Below are 23,613 nucleotides of genomic sequence, written 5' to 3' on the forward strand. Positions count from 1 at the left end.
TGAGAGGTTCAGAAGGTCCTTTGTTCCCACAGCCATAAGGCTTTATAACAGTGACTGCTGACATGTTCTTCTCAAATTTATTAATTTATTTATTTTTATTTTAGTCATTTATTATTATTATTAGTTAGTAGTAGTATTTTTATTAGAATTGGTATTATTATTGTTGTTGTTAATATACAATCATTGTAAAATATGAATAATTTTAATACTTTTTTGGAGCTACTTGACTAATTTGAATTCCCCCCATTTGGGGATGAAAGTATTTTTCTATTCTATTTCTATTCTATTCTATCTTCAGGCCAAACTGTTAACTTCCATTATGGTTAAGGTGTTCCACCAGAGGGCAGCATGAACTAAGGAAACATTTTGGGCTTTTGCTGAAACCCAACAGACGCTTTAATGTAATTGATTGTGTTTTAATGGTGGTTACGGTGTTGTTTGTGTGCAATGTTAAGAATTTGAATGGCTAATTAGTCTTGGAGATATTCATTCATAAAGATTAAGTTTTTAAAAATGCCTTTGCTTCGTATACCTTGTTCGCTCTGACTTTCAATGACCAGACAACAGCAAGACTTTGGTAAATAAATGTACCTATTTATTGGATATTGAGGACATTAGTACCAAGAAGGCACGGACCACACTTCATTAAGACAAATCTTTTTTTTTTTTTTTTAACAATAGGGTGACAAAAAACATCTTTAATTTTTTTTTCCTGCAGGAGGATCCTTTCACAGAAAGGATTATGGACGCAAACATACAGACTCTTACAAAGTGTAAGTATGACCATATACTGACACCAGAGAATTAATTGATGGACAAATAATGACCCCTTTTAGCACACGGGTTATGACTGTATGGCTATGTACCTTAACACATGCTGTTTTAACATAAGAAAACATTGCTGCCCATCAAAATACGACCTCAGACAGTTTCCATTAATGAGTAATTATAAGTCTATAACGGTGATAGAAACGAACAGCGAGAAATATAGAAGTTGCTCGTAATTACACAGCAATATCAAATCCATGTGTTACGTGTTACATAAATGTCTATTCTTCAAAACCTTTTTCTGATACTTAAAGCTGACCTGGAAGGAGAAGAAACAACTCATATTGCTAAAACTGAGCTTGGCAACTTAAGAGCTAACAGTTTAGCTTCAAAGTTTCATTCATGTATTTTCTTGAGGTTTAAAAAAACAAAAAAACATCTCAGTGGGTCTGAGATGTCAGACGCTTATCTGCAAGTAACACTGAGTGTTTGAAGAGAGAGCTGACGCTTTCTTGTAGTGTTCTTGAGAAGACTGACAGGCTCACGAAGAGAAAATTTTCTCAATAGCATAGCTTAGCGTGCAGACTGAAAAAACACAGGCTCCCGTAGCAAAATCCACCAACCAGAGCATCCGAATATCTGAAAACGGCATGTTGTTTACCGACTGTTGATGAAAGCATCACAGTTAAGCACGTTAATCGAGCTGTTTTCACACATGCACTGCAGCCCTGACATCCTAACCAGGTTTTTCTTTTAAAGTTTGAGACAGTGAGCCTGTCAGATAGTTTGGGGGAAAAAAAAAAAAAAAAAAACACCACACTCACACCACCTTTCTGCTCAAATTTGCTACATTTCTAGATGCCTATTGGGATCACGATTGTGTCGTTTTTTTACTCCCATACACACATGCCATATGTAAACTACACTAAACACATCAATGAATTGCCCCAAAGGTATTTATGAGTTTCTGACATTCAGTCTCCCCGAGAGCGAACGCACCTGAGCTCTTCACCCGTGTCAGAGACATTTAAGTGATTCTTTTCGCTAATTAATGTAATATCTCCTCACATCCATTCACTGAGCCTCCCCTAATACTGTTCGGAGCCCCCCTGGAGGGGTTCGCCTCACGCTGAAAACCTGAAAGAGCTGTATGGGAGAACGTTTGCTTCTGCTTTTTGTCTGCACTGAAGTGACATATTCACCAGATAGACACGAGTGTGGTTTGATCTCCTCGTCTAATGTTTGGCACAAGAGTGAATATGTTTGTAAGAACTTTTCAAACATGAGTCAACACCATTTGTTATTATCGTAAAAGTTTCTTTAAAAAACAACAACAATGCCATTACTGATAAAAATCCGACAAAAAGAAACATTTAAAGCCGCAGTCGTGGCACTTATAATTCATTCTCTTAACTTGCAGCATGGTTCGGTTTACTCTCATTCCACTTCAAAGGTGACGTGATAATTGAGTAACAGCTTGTAACACAACCAGTCGGTGTCCGCAGGCCTCGCTTCTCTTGAATCCACCGTGGGTGATTAAAAACACCAGATCAGAGCAGTTACTCTGGTTTGTTGATCGAAATGCCGAATGACATATGCTGCACGCAGGATAATCATTTAACGTATCCGATTCATATAAAAATACATTAGAAATTTCTGGTATCATGATGTAACATAAGAAAAAAAAAGGTAACAGATTCCAGTTTACATGTGCGATTTGTTCTGGCTGAAAGCCAATCAGTCTCCATTTTGGCTTTAGATTACACAGCAACTTATTCCGGCCACATTCCTCCTGGGAAACTCGGCTGAACCTAAAATGGCGTTAAATCCTCACTTTTGATATTTAAATGCTGCAAAACTTGCTCAGTCTGCTGAAGAGGTGTGCGTACGATGTATGAGATAAAGCAGAACTTTGAATTCCGATGGCTTGAAAAACTGACTCAGGAGTGGGGGGGTGTGATTGTCAAGGCGAGCGTTATACACCTGCATAGTATGACGAAGGCACGACGGCTGTGTGTTCAAACACGAGTCCAGTCTCGGGGTGTGTTAGCACACTGCACTTCTTCTTAAGGTAAAATGAAGTGGTGAGGCAGAAAACCGAAAGAGAAGAGGACATAGCTGCTTTGTGGCCGAGGATTATGGGTCATCGTTCCTCCCAGTGCGGCCCTCAAATGTCCCGCCAGGCTGGAAGAGTGATGCAGACGTAACAGATGTTTCAGTTTATTTCCATTTCTTTTCTTTGGTTTTGGAGGTCAGAGGGAATTTGTTCATTGCTTCCTCTACATGAAATCTTTGATATGTTCGTCACGTCTGTGCACGACTGTCTGTCTGCTGTTAGCACACGTGTACATACGTGTCTTTTTAGGACTCTGTAAAGCTGGCAAGCACAAGATGCGGCTGCTGAAAAAAAGTTTGAAAGAGACAAATCTGAATGAACATGAAGATGATACGATCCCTTTTGTTTCCTTTGACACAGGGGAGCAGTTTGGGTTATATTTTAAAAACACAGGTTCTCTTCCAACCATGAGAATTGCAAGTTCAGCCAGAATCCTCCATGTCAGTTTATCGTGTCATACGTCTCAGGTGGTCCATGAAGGGCGAGGCCTCTCGCTCCCACTTTACTCAAGGCTGCCTGTTTTCTGGCCAGAATAGAAACCACCTCTGCAGCGCCTCTCGTTTCCTGAGGCCTGAAACAATTCCACATCTGACACGGAGGAGCGGACACGTCACCCTGTGATCGCCTCGGCTCTGCCTCTGTCACACCACAAACTCGGGCACCTCGTCGCTGGTCAGGTCCAGAGAGAAGTACTTGTTGGTCCTCTTGATGGGGAAAGGGTGCTGCTCGGTGAGCATGCCGGCACGCTGATCGGCCAGAGCCTGGTAGCCGCCCCCACCCCCACCCCCACCCCCGCCACTGCCACCGCCGTCGCTCAGCTCCTGAGCGCAGCCGAACGTGTAGCTGTGAGCGGTGTCCTGGCAGAGCTCCGCCCACTGCTGGCAGTCCTTTTGGTAGAGCCGGATGTCGTCTAGTGACTGGCTGTGCCGGTCTGTTGAAGACTGAGACTGAGGCTTCCTGCACGCAGATGTCTGTGGATGGAAAGCAGATAATCAAACGCTGCAGCCAATCAAACACATCAGAGACCTAAAGAGAAGCCTGACGGACGGTCATCCTCATATAAGACTGGGATTAAAGGAACAGCTAAATTAGTCCTTTTTTTTTTGGACTTCTCTAATTGGACATATTTCCCATTAACATTAGTACCATTAACAAAACTAAAAACACTTTGGTAAAACCCAGAAACGAAATCTGATTTACCTGTGGGAGAGACTCGATGCTCTGTCCTCTCATCTTGACGACGGTCTCCGAGGAGCTGGATGTTGAGGAGCTGACGTCCTTTACTATGAGTCCTTGAAATAACACATAAATATGTTTTGGTTGGTGTACACTCAGAGTGGGGAAACCAGATGGCATCTATTCTTTGCAGATACTATCGTAAGAGTAAAGGCGGTAGCATGGTTGCCGCGTCTGTCACGGCGGTGTCGCACCGTGAAGTCAAAATGACGTTTCAGGCCTGGCGCTTCCCTTGAAAAGACGGCGCAGCGCGTTGTCGTGCACCAGTCGATTTTTGTTACTTGGCGGCGCCGAGCACAACGAACCGGATGGACCGATGTGAGACCAGGCTCAGTGAGGAGGTGCGTTTGTACAGGCAGCTATACGGAACTGCAGTGAAACAGCACAGGGAGCACGTAAACTCCCCAAACTGGTTCACAGAGATTGGCAGAACTTTGGGGAAAGAGGGAGAGTTCTGTAAGAATGTGTGGAAGAAGCTACGGGACAGATACGTGAAGGCAAAGAAGAGGGCAGAGACTCTGTTGATGCCGGGGGCTTCAAACCTTCACCTCTTTTAACTGAATTAAAAAATTAAAATGATCCAAAAACTGCAGCAGTATCATTAATTACAGTATTCTTGCTCTTGACAGCGGCATTGTTTTCTTCTCCACTTTTGTGGTTGTAGAGTAGAGGTAACCTTCACGTAGCAGCGCCACCTCTGTGACGGAGAAAATTGCAACTACTGGCGCGCAACGACTTGCGCCACTATATAGGGTCCTATGGCGGGCACGAACTCGTGACGTCATCAACACCGCTCGCGCGAGCGGACGCGGCAACCATGCTAGAGCCTTAAGAGAAGACAGAGCAGAAACACTGAACTCTACCTGAGTATCCGTTGGTCTGATCGGGGGACATCGTCAGCATGTCCTCGGTGATGTGGATACACAGTTCCTGATCCAACGCCATCTCGTGAAGCTCCTCGTAATCTTTGGGATCGTCCACTAGCATCTCAATCTCTGCAGGGACAAAGGTCATCACAATTATCGTTCTTTAAAATAATAAGAAGGACATTTTTGACGATTTGAACTCAACCCAGGATCGGCTACCCACTCGTACCGTCATCATCTAAGATGCGCTCCTTGCCGCTGCTTTCGATGCCTGAGGTGTGGGAGCTCCCATGGCTGGTCGTAGATGAGTTGCAGGTTCGTAGAGGCCTGTGTGGTGCCTGACCCGGGGCCCTGAAGCTGTCTGTTTCAATGCCGGACGTGTGTGAGCTGCCGTGGCTGGTCGTGGAGTGGCGAGACAGACGTTTGTGATGGGACATGCTGCCGGCGCTGCTGCCGCTGGCCCGGGAACGCTTGTCCAGCTGCTCCATGTCGAGTTCCAGAGCGTCGCTGATGTACGACTCCCGGTACTGCTTCTTCTCTGAAGTCAGGAGCATGGAGAAGTTTTACTACTCAACAAAGTGCTATTCCTCAACACTTTCAGCCAAAACTTAAAGAGGTTCTACTGGGATACAGCATTTAAGTGCATTCGGGAATCAATACCTTCGTTTTCCTCCAGTCGACGGACCTGTTTGAGCACCGGCTGCAGGTTCATGTAAAGCCGATGGCTGTTGCTGAGCAGCTGCAGGAGGTGGCGAGAGCGCAAGGGACAGCCTGTGTAGTAGATGAGTTTACGAGCCGAAGGCAGACCATCAGGAAGGATTTCAAACTTCTTCCCCTGTGAGGGTGGAGAAAAATAAGACGGCACACGTCTTATTGTTGATTCCAGGACTCTGTGATTTACAGCAGTTAATATTACGAGATTATGACATTGGAATGTAGATCTGAAATTATGATTAAATGCCAGAAAGGCCAGAGGACAAACATTAGTGGGGGAGCAAAAGCCTGCTCTTGCAATCCAAGAGTTTGTTGCCAAACACAAATCAACAATCAGCCCATGTATCTGTTCTTCATTTCCTCTTCTACAGAAACAGCATTTTTGAGCTGTTTTGATGATTTTCCAGGCAGAGGACATGTTGGCCCGATGCACGGAAAAAGTGAAATGGTGGGCTCATGCTTTCTCCCGCGCCTTTTGGCAGTGGCTCGGTTCCAGGAACAGCTGTCTGTGGTGTCAGCAGGGTCGTCTTCAACGCAGACCACGAAACATTTCTGCATTTACAAAGGCAGGGCTGGTTAAAATGTTCATTTCTACCCACAGAGCTGGCTGCACTCCATTTATCCGGGCCTTTTTAAAGAAAGATGCTGAATCTAAATTTGCTTAAAGCGAGTCATAGGCATTCAGCATTGCATTATTGGGAAATGAGTTCATAAAACCCGACCCAAATTTTTTTTGACGGCGGCTTTCCTATAAAAGCTCATTTTCTCTGGGCAGAGCCATCCTTGAGGCAGTGAGATTTCCTGTTCAAACCCCTGGACCGGCAGAAAAACTTTGGGTGGGAAATTGCAGGAGAAATTCTCTTCCATACCTCAAGTCTTTAACCCCAAACTGCCCCTCTGCAGCTTCACGAGGCCGCCAGTAAAACAAAAGCTGAAGTCAGACTGAGCATCAGCCGTGTTGGAATGAAGCAAACTGGGCTTTTTCAAGCGTTGACATCTGACAACAGATGCGTGTGGGAATGAGAGATCGGTTGGGTTTTAAGCCTATGCGTCCACAAAAACGCACTAAACATGTGGATGAATGGATAAAGAAGGCTGCCAGTGTTTAATGAATAAGTAGATGTTTGTGGAGAAATATGTGGATTTTTGTTTTAACTCTCGTTCTTCACAGTTTCTCATTTCCATAAATGACAGAGATTAAATACAAACAACCAAGTTATACATCTGGAACTGTTGCAATGTTTACAGCAACATATGAATGATTCTGAGAGGAAGGGGTGGAAGTTTTGTAGCTCAATGTCTGGATCAGGCTTCCCCACTGGTGCTAACTCTATACAGAGTCGTACCAGTAAGCTGGTGTCGAGTGGCAGGTTATTAAAAGCTTTTAAGAGGCCACTTTAGGCAGGTTCTTGTTTCACGCAGTACACATGATCAGTCCTTAGAAAATCATTGGACAAGTTTCCTCAACAAGGCCGCCTCAACAGGCCCACACACACTGAAAACCCACAGTGTCACCAAGGGGCTGCTGTCGAGCTATCCCTCAACGAGACCAGCATTGACCAAAGTGCTGGTGAGCCAGAGGTTACGGTCCAAGCTGACATCATTTCAGGTTTCAGAGGCACAAGCTGAAAACACACTCCTCCCTCATTTAAACTTCGATACCAAAAATCATCTCAAATCATTCCAGAGACCAAAAGCCAGAATCAAAAATCCCCCCGAAACCATCATGACATCTGCAGTTCATTGACCCACGAGTCCCTCTGCTCGCTCCGCTCTCTGGCCCATCTGCTGCTGCACCAGTGCTGCTGTTGGACGTGACTCGTGGGTGGGGTCGAGGAGAAAGCCTGTTATTCAGGAGAAGGGTGGGACGGGACAACAAGGAGCCCTTTGGGTCCACAGTTAAAACCACAACCACGCCAGCGCTCGTGCATTCTCACAGCGCTCCAGACTGCACCAGTGGAGAGAAACCACCGAAAAAAACAAAATGAGGAAAACAGGATGTCTGCACTGCGAGCTGTGCAGCAGACACAACAGCCGTTTGAACCCAAATTAGCCTAAACTCACTCTTAGATGAAGACATCTCCCTTTTTGGGACAATAAAAGAAGTTTCTCTAATAACTTACAGGCTGTTAACTTCACTCCGTGGTATAAAAATAAATGAGGAATCCAAATTTAGATTGGAGCCCGTTTTTGTGCGACGGCAGCGATAAGCGCTAATGATCTCCCTGGATTGCGATTAAAAACCCAAGTGGCAGAAATCATGAGGGTGTCAGAGTGAAATAGACATATAGTAAGCTTCTCTGCCTCCCTGCGATAACAGAAACCTTCCAGATTTAAGTGACTGCTGCGCTCAGCTTAACGACGAGCTGACTCAGAGCAGAGATGAGAAGATTTAACAGGATTTCCTTCAAGGGGCAAAGGCACATCAGAGATAATTAATAAAATGGGAGCAGCAAGACAGGTTTATCATAAAAAAGGAAATCCGGTCGTTGATTACATAAAAATGTGTATGTAGTATACACTACTGTGTGTGCGTGCATGTGTGTGTGTGCAAGGAACGTCTTTCAAAATCCCTGATTAGTTCCAGAGGACTTGCAGGCTAAGATGAAACAGCAGTGTGGAGAAAAGGAGGCTTGAGTCAAAATTTCCACAATCCTGAGCAGGAGCTTGGCCTCCACAAACATCGCCATAAGTCAAGGGAACGCTTGGGTTTCATCACTGCTCAAGTTCATTCAAAAACAACAGCAGAACTACAGCACCTATGAAAAAGACTCCTCTGGGCTATGTGATCTGACGCTGCATCTGACTCACCACAAATACCAGTTTTCCCACGTTGGTCCAGGGGAAGTCGTACAGCAGCTGCCTCACAGAGCCGACGTTCTGCAACACAGAAGCACAACCATGTGGATGCTTTGCAACTAAACAACGACCACAGAGAACAGTGACAATACTGCCGCTACATGCTCAGGCTGCCCCGCCCACCACCTTTTCCTCTATTTGTTAGCGACCGGCTGAGGTGCACGTGCTTACAACGTCTCCTCATTGTTGAGGGGAAAGAAAGGAAAAGAGGAAACACGCTGACATGTAGTAACACGTTGGACAAACAGTGGCTAAATTCTGTGGAGGAGTGTTGTCAGAAGGGCCCAGCGAGCATGCGCACACTTTTCCTCCCTCACCTCTTTCTGCCCAGCAAAGCTGCAGCTCGCTGTTAACTCGGACTGTTCCCGACTTAAACTAAGTCGCAGTTCAACACTTAAAACATATTTGGCAAACCACTCACATTCTTTTTTTTACCTGTTACCTGTTACACGGCAGGAATATACTGTTGTTAATCGCTAGGTAAGAAACTGTACCTGAAATATTTGGATTCCGCGTAAAGTCAGTCCCAACGTGAGAGATGCCTCGACTTCTTTCTTGTCCTGTCGAAAAATAAAATGAAAAACACGCGAGAAGAAAATTCAATTCCAGATAAGGTGCAAAACATCTGTATTGATGTAATGTTCATCTCATCAATAATGCATTGATTTGTACCAGAGAGAGTGGTTGAACATCAGATTATCTGATGTGACAACAGTAGCAGCTCTCACCTTGTAAAGTCTGTAGTAGTGGACTGTGACATCATCAAGCTGGGCACACTCCTTAATGTACTTGAGGTGTGCTTCTGAAGCCGTGAGGGCGAACTGGTCTTTGTGCATGTTCGGGATATGTCTCAGGATGTATTCACGGCCACGTTTGGCTATCACCTGAGCAGGGGCAGAGACAGAGGGAGCCATCAGTCTTGGCTTCCCTGAAGTTGCACAGACTCGTGATAGCAGAATGAAGCCGCCTGCTGCAGGGCAAACAGGTGTTGGCCACGACAGACCGAATGAGAGTCAGAAGCAGGAACCAGAACGATTTTGTAAGTTGAGCTTTTATGTGCCAACTAAATTTGAGAGAGATTTACTTTAGGGCAGCATGCATTGTTCAATTTACAACAATTTCCTGTTACTGCTGGTTTCAACTGTGATAAAGAGGCAGAAGGCTAATCACAGGAAGTGGAGGGCAATCAGACGGGTGTGGCTGTCAGGGGGGTGGCGGCGGCGGGGCAATGTTACCAGAATAACCACGTTAGCTGAGGCAAGATTGAAAAAAAATGAAATAAATAACAGTGTGCCACTTCCAGGGACAAAAATAAACTCGATACTCCGGTTCTCATTTTCCCACATGCTCAGACGTGAAGGTATGGCTAAGTGTTTGGCACAGATTGATTAATGGAAGGTTGCTACAGATCCACATACTGTGCACACTGCAGGCCAGGACACTAAAACAATGGCTGACGGCCTGTAACTGCACTTTTAGCTTCTCAGTCAGTGACACAGCAATTTATTTCTTGTCTGCTTTAGCTTCAAACCCACTGACACATGGGACAGACTTACCACAGCTACATGGTCTGATACATTCGTGTGTTTACTATCTTATTCCCCTGTAGTGCTACTGTTATCGCAGAATTCTGCTAGAAGATAATTAAATTAACATCCAAAAGTAATTAGGATTTTCATTTGTGTACGAACAAAAGCTAAAGATTTCTGTCTTCATCAAGGAATAAGAAGTGTGAGGTACTTATGGAAGAAAGTCAATCTGTAAAGTGGTGAGAGTTCAAAATGCAATCATGTGGAGAAGAATATTGAAGCCACGTGTGATTTGACGTGAACAGGAAGCCATCAGAGTGTGCAGGATGGTGATCGACTTAAATCACCCCTTTTCTCTGATAAGTTTGACACACAGCGGTATGTGTTGGAATACTCACCCATTGGGGGAAGTAGGCTTCGGGTTCAAAGTACTTCCCAAAGTGCTTATTGCGTTTGAAGTTGCCGAGGTCAGCCTGAAGAGCGAAGGCTGCGAGGAGGAAGTAGGCCTCCTCTCTTTGGATGCACTGCGAGAGGAGCACCTGTTTCCTCAGGTGCCAGTAGTAGTAGTACCTGGCTACCCGGTCGCTGCAGGACAGACAGAGAGCAGATGGAGAATCTTTAAGGATTAACTGAGTGATGTTAGTACATGCTCATCATGGGAACAAACAGCTGAGGGGCTTTACTGACCTGATCAACCTCCCATTTTCCACATAGTACTGAGCTCTGAAGTGAATGATCATCGGAGGACCAAATTGGTCAATGCCCTGCAAAACATACAGTTGGAAGGGATTGTTCATCTCCTACAAACATCAAATTGCTAAGTTTACGACAGACAATACGAATGAGTACACTTTAGCATGCTTATAGTAGCTTTCTAGCTCATCAATGTTCATTCTTTTCCATCCAGAGGTTCTAAACTCTTGATTTCTACTTTAAACAACATTCTGAACATTACTTCACCTATTTTGGAAAAAAGATTATCTGACTTTTTTGAGAGTGTGAGGAGAAGGTCGTTACCACTCTCATTTGGAAGACTGATAATGTCTTGTCGTGATATTGCTGGGCTCAACAGTTCAACAACCAGACACAATGACCTCTTAGAGAATCTTGTTGTCACAGTGAGGTTGCCAAATGTGGTACAGAAACTCTGCGTGCATCAACTGTAGTCTCTGCAAAGAAGTCTTTATGTAACAAGCTGTGTTCTAAAGTTACATACAGCTCTGTGCAAATGTTTTAGGCACTTCAGGCTTCATTTTAGGCACAACCTGACTGGTGCTCAAACACGCCACATACTGTTAGTTTAGTCATTAGCTAATAATAGCAGTGGGTACCGGTTCCAGGGCAGGACTCTGCCAAATGTATTATTTTTCACCGACAGGAGGCACATAAGCTGAGTAGTGACCCTTCAGTGTGGCTTGGGTCCCATCCAGGTACCTGATGCTAAAAGAATGAGGCCGCGTGAGGACACCTGAGAATGCGGTCTGAATGACACAAACTCAAAGGGTTTTCAAAGAAGACTGTACTTACAGCTGTCAACCTGTGATTGACAAACTGAGTGCATGATAATGCAAGGTGAAGAGGCTGAAGCCACTGAGCCGACCAAAGAGCTAAATTTAAATGGAAATTCCCCCAAAGTTTATGTGGTCAAAATGTATGTGTTCTCTGCTAAAAATTTGATGGAAACTTGATAATCACTCCTTACCTTGCTTGCTTCCCTCTTCCATTCTTTGGGGCAATACTTGGACAGCTTCTGATCCAACTCCATATAGATGTGTTCATTATCTGTGGTACAGGCACAGGTTTTAACTCATTTATTCTCTGTGTGTTTGAGTGTGTTCAAAGCTTGATATATAGGTGCACAGGGAAATCCTCTTTGAATGCTCCCTGTTCAAATCCTGCCTCAGGGCAATCACATCAGACTACCTCAGCACATCCTTTTGAACGCTGAGTCTCACTTCTCCATCTCTCTCTGTAAAGTGTTTATCTACACCTGAGGCGACGCCTTTCATGAGTTGCAGTCTGCTGATCTGACAATGTTGAGTTTCTATATAATAGCATCCAGTTGAAAAGCAAAAGGTGCGCGAAGAGCAGGAGCAGAGCCTTTCTGACAGCTTTGGAAAGATGACCGGGAGTGCTTGCTTCCAGATTCTTCAGGGAGTTTAGATTTTATTCTGTGACAGTTTCACTTTTCTGTAGTTAAGACTTCTACCGCTGTCTTTTCAAAGATGTGGACACCAATAGTAAGAGAGAACGTCTATTTTTTATAAGCAAATAAGTCAAATCGGCAACTGCTAACATCTGCAAAAAATGGATTTTAATCAGCCTTTGTGGAGACACCTGCAGTTTTTACCATGGGAACTGCATTTTTAGACTCCTGAAAACGCAACCTTGCATTACTTGTGGTGAATCCTCTCTAAAAAATAAGAATTATGCCCATCTGAACCTGGGTCTGGTGCAGATGCTGTGGTCAGGGTGACACTGGGTAACCCACAGGGAGTGGGTGGCCTCTGTTTGCCTTGAGGATTTCACGCTGTTCAGACAAGTACTCCAGGAATGTCCCACAATCAGACCCATTGGCTCCTGCTCATCTGACCTGCTGTGCCACTATTGGCTCATCTGGAGGCCAGTAGTCTGAAAACACACGCTCCCCTTGCAGCTGCCTACAAACGTCACCTGTCGGCTGCCCCACCACAGCACAGACACAGTGACTCATTCCAGACGTACGACTCTCGTCGAGCCTCGTCACTGTCAAAAACAATTTGAGCTTTTCCACACAATGGGAGGCAGTCATGACGAGGAGGCCCCGGTTCCTCAAAGACCATCATCACGGACAGGCGTGAGAAGCCACTTTTAGGGCCGATTCCTGTCTCTCAGCAAAGTTACTGGTTTGAGGAAAGTAACTGCCTAAAGCTCTTGTGCTCTTGGTAATAGGTTGTTTAATATCAAACGGAAAAAAACAGGTGACAATTGCTTATTGTGGGTGAAACGTAAGAAAAACAACAAATGTGTTGGCTAAATGCACGCCTGAGATGAGTCTTACTTTGAATGACGCTGAGCCCAAAAAGATGACAGTCCTTCAGCCTGAGGAGGTCACACACCTGGACCAACAATTCCTGGCACAAAGTCTTGACCTAAAGAGGAGATTTCAGGAGATTTTTAGTTTTCTTTAAGAGCATCAGCAATCATATACAACACAACCAAAAATAAGCACACACTTGCTACCCTACCAGGCTGCTTATGTGTAAAGGTTATTTCATGATTTTATCACTTATCGATTCAACTGCTATGACTTATGCAGGTCTGAGCACATTTAGCAACATGCCAAGGTCTACAAAAATGTATATACGGAGTGGTGGAAGTAGACTGAGAATAAATGTTAATATGTTAATGTCTGGATGTCTCCACACCACAAATAACAGTGTTTTTGCCATGAAGTGCAGATCATAAGTTGTAGGAGTTGTTCAGGAGCTTATTCGCTTTGTTGCTGAAATGAAATATGAAAAGATCAATACTACTATCAAGTCTGCGATCAGGCCACAAAGACAACAACATATGTCTACCAGCATGCTTCAAGAGCACTAACGTTTTATATCTGCCTCCGATAATCCACACAAAGGATGGCTCTTTGGTCAACTTTGTCAAAATGTGTTTCATGTTTGGATGTTGGTGGGGTCATGTGACATAACAGCAGCATCAGTATTCCCTAATTCCTGTGTCCTTTTCATATGCTTCCTGGTCTCTCAAACAAATTCTCCCAAGGTGCAAAGTGGGAAAGGGGTTTATTGATGATGATTTATTTACTCACGTTGACGATGATATTGAGGGTGTCGTCGTTGGGCAAAAAGACACAGACACAGCGGCGGTCCTGCATGGTTTTGTTGTTGTGGAAGTTCAGTTTGTTCATCTTCGTGTGGCTGGGACAGAACAGGCCTGTTTGCCTGCTATAGGGGCTCTGGGCCCTCTGACGACCCACCACCGCCCAGTCACTGTAGTTCTGCTTCAGCTGCAGCCGAGTTCAGACACAACCGTGGGCTCAGCAGGCCAAGGAGCACTAACAAGAGTGGGCATGGGGACCCAAGGGGCAGTCAACCACTATGGAGACACATCAGGGAGAATGAATAAGAAAGTTAGTGCATTCTGCAGTATGACAGTGTATGGGCTATAAAGATATGCCCTGCTGTTTGAGGAGGAAGCAATATGAATCATGAATTCGTCTAAAAAGTGAAATGAGGATTTTAAAGGAGCACAAACGCACTGAAATGATCTGACGGGAGACATTAAAAAGACAAAAACAAAAACAAAAAAATCAGGGCAGCGTTCCTGTTTATGTCCATGAAGATGTGACAGCATTTCAGAGGAATGTCAACGACTCCAGAGGAACATGTGAGCATATGTTTGGAGAGGAAATGATGAAATATAATAACACCATAGAGGAAACACCGACCCGGTGACTCATATCCAAAGCAATTCATATCACTTATCAGTCACCTTCCTATTGTGTTTAAATTACGACAAAAAAAAACAATAGTCTTTCTGAACTCTGACTTCATGGCAGCAAAAAACAAAATGAGCATTATCCTGTTTGTTGGGAACAACTGCTCAGGAATTGGATGAGGGGGTTTAGATGTTGACTCGGTGTCCAAATTTGTTGGCTCTGTAACCCAAACAGTTCCACATTTTTCCTTCTGGCATCACTTCTGTGAGCACATTCAGCTCTGTTCTGCTTGAATCTTTTAAATTTCTATCGACTGAAATCCTCTTGCAGGAGCTAAATCTACCTGCTCCAAACCCCCTTATCAACTCGCTTTAAAATGAAGTCTTAAGTATTCAGAGACGTGATCTGTTAGATTTTCAGATTCAATGTTTCGACTGTGTGTTTAAGAATTTCGAACACTATCTGGCACCTGAACCCAGTCAGGTCTCATGTTTGCACCTGTGCTACTATTCTTTACCATTGTAATCTGCCACACAGCACACATTTGTAGACACACCTCGAACTACACTTGATGTCCTGTAAGCAGCAAATACCTCGCAGCTTGAGGATGTGGGAGACCCTCAGAGGGTGTGAAAAGTCTCAGACCAGACAGAAGAATGTTAAAGAACAATCAGTTCAGGTTATCAGCGCTTCCTGTCGAAAGTCGCTCACCTTGAAGCCGTGTTGTCATTAAAAACAGAGAGGATGGATACAGGGCAGGATCGAATTACAGTGGAAGAATCAGCTTTTAAAAAGTTGTGCTCAGAGAATTTAGGGACTTATTCACAGGGACTTAAACCTACACAGCACAAACAAAATTGCACGAAGCACATTTACATTACACTTGAAAATAAGCTGAGCTGTAACCATAGCTCGGGCCGACTGTGCACGTTCAGCTTTTTAATTTAATTCACGCATCAATAGTTCATACAACAGCTTTTACAAGGTGAGGCGACGAGTCTTTAAAAACCTTAAATTGTTGCTTTAAAAAAGCAGGCGGCTGTGAAAACAGCCCTAAAATTACTCTCTACTAACGGCGATAAACAACATCCTTGACGGCAGAATTGGACTTTTGCTGCAAAGTCGCACAATGATTTTCGAACTGAGAACCCATTGAGCACGCCCGCTGTCAACATATAACACTGCTTTGTTTCTGCAGAGACAAGGAGCATTGTGGGCAGGGAGGCCATAAATAAACATACTGTTGACATGCAGCCTCGGTTCTCATTAAAGCTGGTCATTGGATGCTCTGTATGGCGGGCGAGCAGCCACCCGGTACTCTGCTGATGAACCATGACACTCTGTGCTGCTGCTGACCTTGACGAAACACATCACTACCACGCCACGCACACAGCGTAGTGGATTACAAATCTCCTGCTCTTCTGCCACGACCATTTGGTGCTGAGACAGAACAGTGAGGCTGTGGGGTTAATGAGAACTGAGGAGTGAGGCCCATAATATGAGCGTAAAATGAGCGCAATAACCGTAAAAACTTTTGAAATGTCCCCAAACAGAAATGTATCAAACTTGTACCAGTTTTGGAGAAAATAAACTTGACTGCATGTTGCTACCAGCATCTAGGAGTATTGGCTATGTTGAGCGTGGCTGTGATGTTCCTTTTTTTTTTTTTTTTTAACACCGCATAAGCAGAATAAACAAGAGGAAGATATGCAAAGACACGTCTTGCTGTCATTTCTGGTTGCACAGCCTCTGTTTGTCACCAGCTCTCCCACGCACAAAGATACATTTAACCGGGTAATGTGTGGATAGTTTGAGATATTTTGAGTTTATGTCAAACATATGGTCGGATGCCACTGTCCTGTGCCAGTGTTGTTGATTTAGAAGGATGTCATTTAGCTGCAGTGTATGAAGTCACACATCTAGGCACCTTCTACTAACTCCTCATTTACTACTGAAAGGTGAAAGTCAGACAGGGTTAAGTTCTGACATAACCGTATATAATCATCATTCATGGGTTTAAAGGTCTACTGTGTCATGTCTAGCCTACACATGAGACATCACTACAGAGGAGATGTCCACAATGAAATAAAAAGGTGCATTCTCCGACACACTTTCAGAGGGAAGTGCTGGATAATGAAATTACCCCCTTTCACCGTGGTGCAAAGTGTGATGCAATGCTGAAGTCCATCTAAAGCAACACCCGCACAAAAGGGCAGCCAGCCGAGCTTCCTCCTGCCTCTCAGTCTGAAACTGGGATTCTCTCAACGTGGCAAACTACAGAGTCAGACCTGACAACGTATTCCTGCTAGGGATACAAAGACGGGACTTCTGTCACAGCCGCACATCTCGCTTTCTCGCTCTTTCCCTCCTCTGACATCAAGAGAGGTGGGAGTTTCGGCGTTCAGTAGCTGGAGAAATACAGTAGAGGGCCCCGAGATGGTGAAGCAAAAGAAAAACTTCCTCTGCTTTGGAGAGGGAAGGACAGGCGGAGGTTGTCACCACACTGATTTAATGACAGCTTCAGGTACAGCGCGTGTCGAAGCTTAAGAACGAGAGGGGAAGAGGGTGGATAAACACAGCAAAGAGCGAGACAGCGGGAGGGAGGGAGATGGAGCGAGGCAGCGCTCAGAGCTTAGGCACGAAAAAAAGAAAAAAACTGCTGCAGTCAGGAGAATTCCTCACTAACATCTGCTTCTCATTCCAACAATGGCGGCCTTTGATTCCTGATGCACACACATGCTGCACTGACAACGTCTCCATGTCAGACTCCTATAAGATGAAACAGCACGTGTGTACTGTACCACTCACAATGTTTGTGGTGAAAAACTAAATGTCAGCTCACTTTTTCATACTTTCCTGTCATGAGAACGTTGCCGCTACTTCCTAAGAGACAGAAAAATTAAGCAATCATTATATCGACAAAAGGGTAATGGCCGGCTCTTTTTGGGAATTGTTTCTGTAAAAATCAGAGGTCAGCAGATGCTTACGCACACAGTACCAAAAGCAGTACCCAATCGTCTTAATGGGTTCCTGGAGCCACAGCAAATTACCTACAAAGTTTTCCTCAGAAATAAAAAAAATAGCACAAAAATGAAAAGACTTTATGGCACCACACGCCTTTACACCTCTACAGTGTTTCAGCAGGAAAAACACAAACCATAAAGTCATTAACATGAGAGCAAGCCTGTCCCATTGGCTCCAGATGCTGACACAAACTGCCCCTTGCTGATATATTTAAAGGGTTTCCTTACAGAGGGGAATAACTTTTATAAATAACACAATTAGATTCAAGTGGGAACAGGTCCACCCCCCCTCTCCAATGGATCAGTTTATTCAGCTTTTGAGAAATGTTGCTGAGCCGACACGTAGCTTTAATCACACTGGTCACAAGCTGGCATTACCTTCTCTCTTCTGTTAAACCTGCTGACGCACTTAATTGAGGGCTGAGTTTTAAGGAACCAACTGGAAAAAGCACACTGGACGAACGGCACGCTTGACCACCCAAAGCGCTACTTTAGGATGGTCTAAAAAATCTCCTGTGGATTCTGACTGGCTTGTCAATTGGATACTCGGGTAAACAAACGACTCTGACCGTAACAGCTGACACGATTATCCGCCCTTAAATTAGTACCTGAATGTTTTTTGTTTGTTTGTTTAGCCTTTAAGACGAATAACATGCCTGTTTGAGACACGATGATCCCATGATTCCCATGATCCCCGGTCTACAAGATCGTCTAAGATATATTTGTAGGTCGGCTGTTAGATTTCCTTGTGTTTTTCCAGTCATCTTGCAGGGAGGATTACAGTAAAAAATATGTCCGTATGAGTAAATCTAAACGTTGGAGAAGCAAGAGCACTCATTAAAGGCTGATGATATTCAGAACGGGAATCATAGTAATTATCCACAACACTGACGGATCCAGCTCCTGTGAATGATTTATTCTGCCACGCAAAACACAATCTACGTGTTTCCTCAAATAAATTAATGACATGAGAGTTAAGCAGAAGGGCGTCCTCCATTATCAAATGTCATGCTCATAAACTGCTTAGGGTCGGGCCTGTACACAGCGTTGCACTGTAATGCTGTTACATAATTTACTGAGAAAAGTCGAGGAATAGATGACAAACGGCTTCAGGATGAACTAGTCATACCTAAAACGCAGTTTCATTAATTAGCACAAATGAATTGAATTCAATGGGGGACGTAATTCTCCACGGGACGAACCATTTAAGTTTAGAATTCCAGTCCTCCGTGTATCCGATGTCCAGGATTTACTCTGGATTTAGACACACATTCTTAACTGTCCCGTGTGAGACGTTTCTTGGCCAACAGTTGAAGACTCAAGGCACCAGCTATCAGCGAAAATACATGTGGTGCTGGAGACAGAATTACACGCCATGACTTGATTCAAAATCTTTACATCACAACTCACATAAATAAACATAAAAAGCTTTCTTCTGTTTTCAAACGACAAAGAGAAAATGAAACATGCTAGGCAGGCAGTAAAGCAAACTTGTCTTTGTGAACATCTGAAATAGTTTTTACACGATTTTTTAAACTATTTTCCTTTTAAGCGGGTAAGCTACAATGTACCCACAGAAGTGGATTTACGTCCAGTAACAACCCCCACCTCCCAGGAGACAAATCTATGAGCTCCAAGAACACGGAGGGATGGTTTTATACTGTATCCTCCAGGCTGTGGAATGTCTATGACAATTCCAGATAATCTCAACTTTATGAACTAATTAAGACTATTTCAGTATTTTTGACTGGACCCTGGTGGTCAGCCAAAACAGTGGGACTAAAGACACTAACAATGCTGTCTGCTGTGCTTATTGCGTGAGTGAAGACTCATTCTAAAAGCACTTGAGGCACTTAGTGCAGCCTGAACAGTAGACGCTGCTACTGGGAGAAATGACACCAGTATACAGCAACAACAGCACGTGAAGAAGGCATACAGTAAGTACACTGGGCTAACAAAAACATGGCTATAATTCTGACTCAATTTCCCTTTTAAGCTGAATTTGACATCTTTCTAACATTTTCAAGATTTATATCTTGTATGTTTTTAGGTTAGGGTTTTCAAGATGCCTTGACACAGTCTTTAACGCCTTGTTGAGCAGAAAACTCTCCTGCCAGTGTTCCACTGCTCTGCTACCAAAGTTACATCTAAGCTGAGCTATCTTTTTACACTTGGTTCAAGTTGGCTGGAAGGCTTGGGACGCAGTGTGCACACAGCATATGATACTGACTTCTAAAACACTTCACGTACAATTATTAGATTATTGCTCCAAAACGCATCCAAACAAACAAGATGTCCTGGTCCGACACGGCGGTCCTTGTGTGGTCTTCTATTGTTTTTTCATTCTGCCGGCAAAACTTTATCAAAAGTAAGAATTCTTGGATCTGTGAATTGTTTTAGAACTTTAAGAGAGATGTTACTCTTACATGAATCAACCTTTTCTTCACTCCGATTTGAAATGCTCACACCCTTTTTTACCCAAAGACTAGCCACGTGGAATTTATGGGCCGTTTTCTTCACCGTAAGACAATGGAAACTGAAAGCTCAAGCAGCAACGATCCTGTGAATTCGCAGCAAGGTACGATCCACGCTCGCCTACCTTTGTGGAAAAATGACTTCTCATAGCATCTGGCATCCATGTGGCTCTGAGCGAGGACTGGGAGCACACGCATATCTCAAACTGCCGCTGGCTGCCAGACATGTTAGAACAGAGTCAGCAGTCGCTCCCTTCCCTCCCCGCCCAACATTCAGGTTTGGACTCTGCATGAGTAACCCCACAAAACTAGCACTCGCAGCGCAACACACCACAGGGACGTAAACCCGGCCATTACATACGCTCAAAATAGTGCAAGTACACTTAAAGAGGAGGGTTTAAAAAAATAAAAATAAAAAAAAGAGCGGCAATTATGACAAACCTTAACCGAGCCCTGTTGTTTTCTCTGAAAAATCTTTTGCTCTGACTGAATGAGAAATGTTTGTTGAGATGACCTGATCCGTTTCCTGTGTGTTGCTTCTGCAGAGGGATGGTCTCCTGTTGTTTACATTGTCACACCTGAGGAGAGTCACAAGACTGAAACGCAGTTTCTGTTCTCTAGAAGAACACTTTTACTGAGCAGGAAGGGACCATAAAAAAAATAAAAAAGTGTTAAAACACTGGCTGTGAAAAGATCGAAGTGTCAAAATGACCTCAATGAAAGGCAAAGTGAATAAACTGTTAAAAGTTATGAAATAAAAAAATGCCCTCGGAAATATTTCTGAACTTGGTGTCTGGTATTGTCGACCTATACGTGGTCCTCGGTCTCAGTAACACGCTAGAATGCAACCAATCCGACCAAAATAAACAAAATATCCTGCAAGGAGCGCTAAGAGCTGCAGCGAGAGACATGTGAAATCAGCTGACAACATCCTCAGGGGATACCGACCGGCAGGTTAAATCTCTCTGGTCCACTTCCTTGTAAAGACTCAAGCTCCAAGAAAGAGGCCAAGTAGGCAGGAGGAAAAAAACACAATCTGAGGAAAAGGGACAAAGGCAGACAAATACAGGAAGAGCTGACCCATTTTTCCTTCATCTCCTTGCTGTACTTGGATATGAGAAGTCATGCAGAATCCCTGCAGATGCAGTAAAGGCATCTCACCCTGGCGTTTCCTCCTTAAGATCGGGGTTTGTGCCGTCTGCTACAGAGCCTTTTTTCGGGGCTCACAGGGCCATAAAGCCAGCCAAAACACGTGAAAGACACGACCTCTCTCCGGAAATTAGGCTGTAAACTTACTTTAGATACGTGGCATGAATCCTACTGAAGCTACACGTAGTGTTCACTGACAGCGGCGGAGAGCCCCGAGCACCTATATAACTTACATCAGGAGAGTTTGACTGTGTACACACCCTCATACTGTAGACACTGGGGAGATAAGACATGTAGTAGCACAGCGTGAGATAGAGTTTCTCGTAGTTTATGGTAACAACTGCAATCTCATCTTTTCTCATGGAGCTGTGGCGAGCTTATTTATCGGTCACCTTGTTCTGACAATGAAAACACAGTTTCTCCTTCACCTAATCTCCCATTAACAAGGCCAAAGGCAGATTAAGAGATTAAGTCAGAAAGGGACATTTTATATCAAATCCTTTGTAATAATATGACATTACATAGTATGAGGCTTTCCCAGCAAACAAATTGCATTGTGATGAGACATTATGTAAACTTCTACAGGTTATCTCCAGTTACCAACGTATAGGGCCACTTTCCTCTGGAGCGCAGGCACTCTTCCAAGCAATTTTCATATTCACAGTAAGCCAGCCTCAAGGCGGAGGATTCAGCTGAGCTGCAAAAGAGCTGAGTTTAATACTGAGGAAATCTCTGATAAGTTCATAGAAACAACAGGTTTACTCTCTGATGTTTTACAAAAAAAGAAGGTGAAAAGGTTCCGAGTGGGAGAATCTGTTAATCACATTAAGTGTTTTTTTTTTCTTAATGGAGATGGCGGTGGGATTGCCTTGTGCAATGATGGACGATCCCATACACATTCCAACACAGACTCATCTGAATGAGTCAAAGCACGAACAGCGAGCATTTTTGTTCACACGTTTCCTTTTGCGTTTCCGACTGAAGTCCTGCTCTTCCTGTGCAGACAGCACCTGCCTTACCCCCTCTACACACACGCACACACACACACGCATATGCACGCACGCACACACCACCATTAACTTTGCTCTGTAACACCACCGAGCCAGGACAGAGAGTTGTTTTTCTTCGTTCTTCCCCCGCAGCTGGAGCAGAGCCGTGGACAGCCAGTTGTGACTGGGGGGAATGGGCCACACACAAGGTGATCAACCTGCCACAATGTTTACTGGGTGGGTTTCAAGAAGTGACGAGGGGTCCCCTGACTGACTGAGTGCGAGCCAGCACGTTTTAATTGTGAACTGCAAGTTTGGGGAACACAGAAAGCTTTTTCTGTACAACCACTGGTGCATTGTGACAGTGTTTATAATAAGATTCCTTTGGCAAAGACGCACCAGAAAGAAGAAAAAAAACAGACAGCCACAGGACACAAGTTCAACTGGCAAAAAGCATCCTCTCTACTGAAGTGCCCTTGGGCAAAATATGACGCCTCGGTGTACGTAACTTCTGACACAAGGGAGAGAGAGAAAAAAAAGCCCATTTTTACTTCAGACAACACGTACCAAACAAGATTGACCAAAACCATCAACAACTTAGCAGAAACATGTTAGCGTCTCCTCTCTGTATTTGTTTTGGACTGTTTAATATTCAATTTCAAGGTAATCAAAAACAGGACTAAACTATAGTTTGGGTGGCAAAGTAGCGGCATGATGTACACATAAGTCTGTGCCATTTCATCCGTGGGTGTCAATGTGCGGCAGTTACACCGCTATAGCGACTTATAAACCGATTTATGAAACACGACACGGATTAAGACACTAACTCCAAATGACAAATCCGCTCCTCGGTGAGGACGTTACTGTAAGTTGGTTTTCGGAAAACGTTAATGCGTGGAGAGTGGAGGTTTGAGCTTGAGCAAATATGTGGGATCAATTATCCTGCTTTAAGATGAACATTTATTCTATATATCAAACTGGGAAAAGTGACATGCCAAAACAATGGATACCCAGCATTCCTGTGAAATATCCTGGCAGCATCACTGTCGAAGAGGCAACTGAAGTCATCTTTTCCTGTGTCGGTTTTAAAACAGTAAGAACAGATACTCAACTCAACAGACAAACAAACGGAAACTAAACTAACACATCTTTCACTGTTACCTTAACCAAAAAGACGCCAATTTTTTTTTTTTGCGAGCAACTGTCGCCGCCGTTAAAATCCCGGTGTGAAGTAATAAACGCAGACAAACGTACTCACAGCATATCGACGTCCAAGTTAAACTCACCTTTAAATGACAAAACAAGTTATTCCGGATAAGAGACTTAGTCCAAGCGGGGTTTTTCCCCCCGGCAACAGTAGAAAGAAAATCCACACTTTGTTGAGACTTCAATTAGTTTCGTTAAAGAGTTGTCGTTCGGTCGCCACTGCTGAGCGCCACTCTGTTCCCTCCCCAG

General features: G+C 44.0%; 1 protein-coding gene across 2 annotated transcripts; it reads right to left on the reverse strand.

Moving 5' to 3' along the window:
* Window positions 1-573: 573 nt before the first annotated feature.
* frmd6 (FERM domain containing 6) lies at window positions 574-23,613 on the reverse strand. Of its 2 annotated transcripts, none has more exons than XM_075447935.1 (14): window positions 23,445-23,613; window positions 13,894-14,180; window positions 13,129-13,219; window positions 11,791-11,870; window positions 10,776-10,852; window positions 10,487-10,673; window positions 9,288-9,443; window positions 9,054-9,119; window positions 8,512-8,580; window positions 5,647-5,821; window positions 5,216-5,524; window positions 4,984-5,115; window positions 4,085-4,176; window positions 574-3,855 (listed from the first exon to the last, which is right to left on the reverse strand). In XM_075447935.1, the coding sequence occupies exons 2-14, from the start codon at window positions 13,990-13,992 to the stop codon at window positions 3,526-3,528; spliced, it is 1,863 nt and encodes a 620-aa protein (XP_075304050.1). In that variant the 5' UTR covers window positions 13,993-14,180; window positions 23,445-23,613; the 3' UTR covers window positions 574-3,525. The 2 variants fall into 2 exon arrangements, with proteins under 2 accessions (XP_075304050.1, XP_075304051.1); XM_075447936.1 differs by lacking the exon at window positions 23,445-23,613 and adding an exon at window positions 20,146-20,213.

The sequence above is a fragment of the Odontesthes bonariensis genome, chromosome 17 (assembly GCF_027942865.1).
Source record: "Odontesthes bonariensis isolate fOdoBon6 chromosome 17, fOdoBon6.hap1, whole genome shotgun sequence".
In the NCBI taxonomy this organism is placed as follows: Eukaryota; Metazoa; Chordata; class Actinopteri; order Atheriniformes; family Atherinopsidae; genus Odontesthes; species Odontesthes bonariensis.

Bases quoted from the DNA above. Each gene is read 5' to 3' on its own strand.
- frmd6 (XM_075447935.1), bottom strand. From the start codon at position 13,992: ATGAACAAACTGAACTTCCACAACAACAAAACCATGCAGGACCGCCGC. The intron at 10,853-11,790 runs GTAAGGAGTGAT...TATGTTTTGCAG, and splicing joins GGAAGAGGGAAGCAAGCAAG to GGCATTGACCAATTTGGTCC. The intron at 4,177-4,983 runs GTAGAGTTCAGT...TGTTATTTCAAG, and splicing joins TCAGACCAACGGATACTCAG to GACTCATAGTAAAGGACGTC.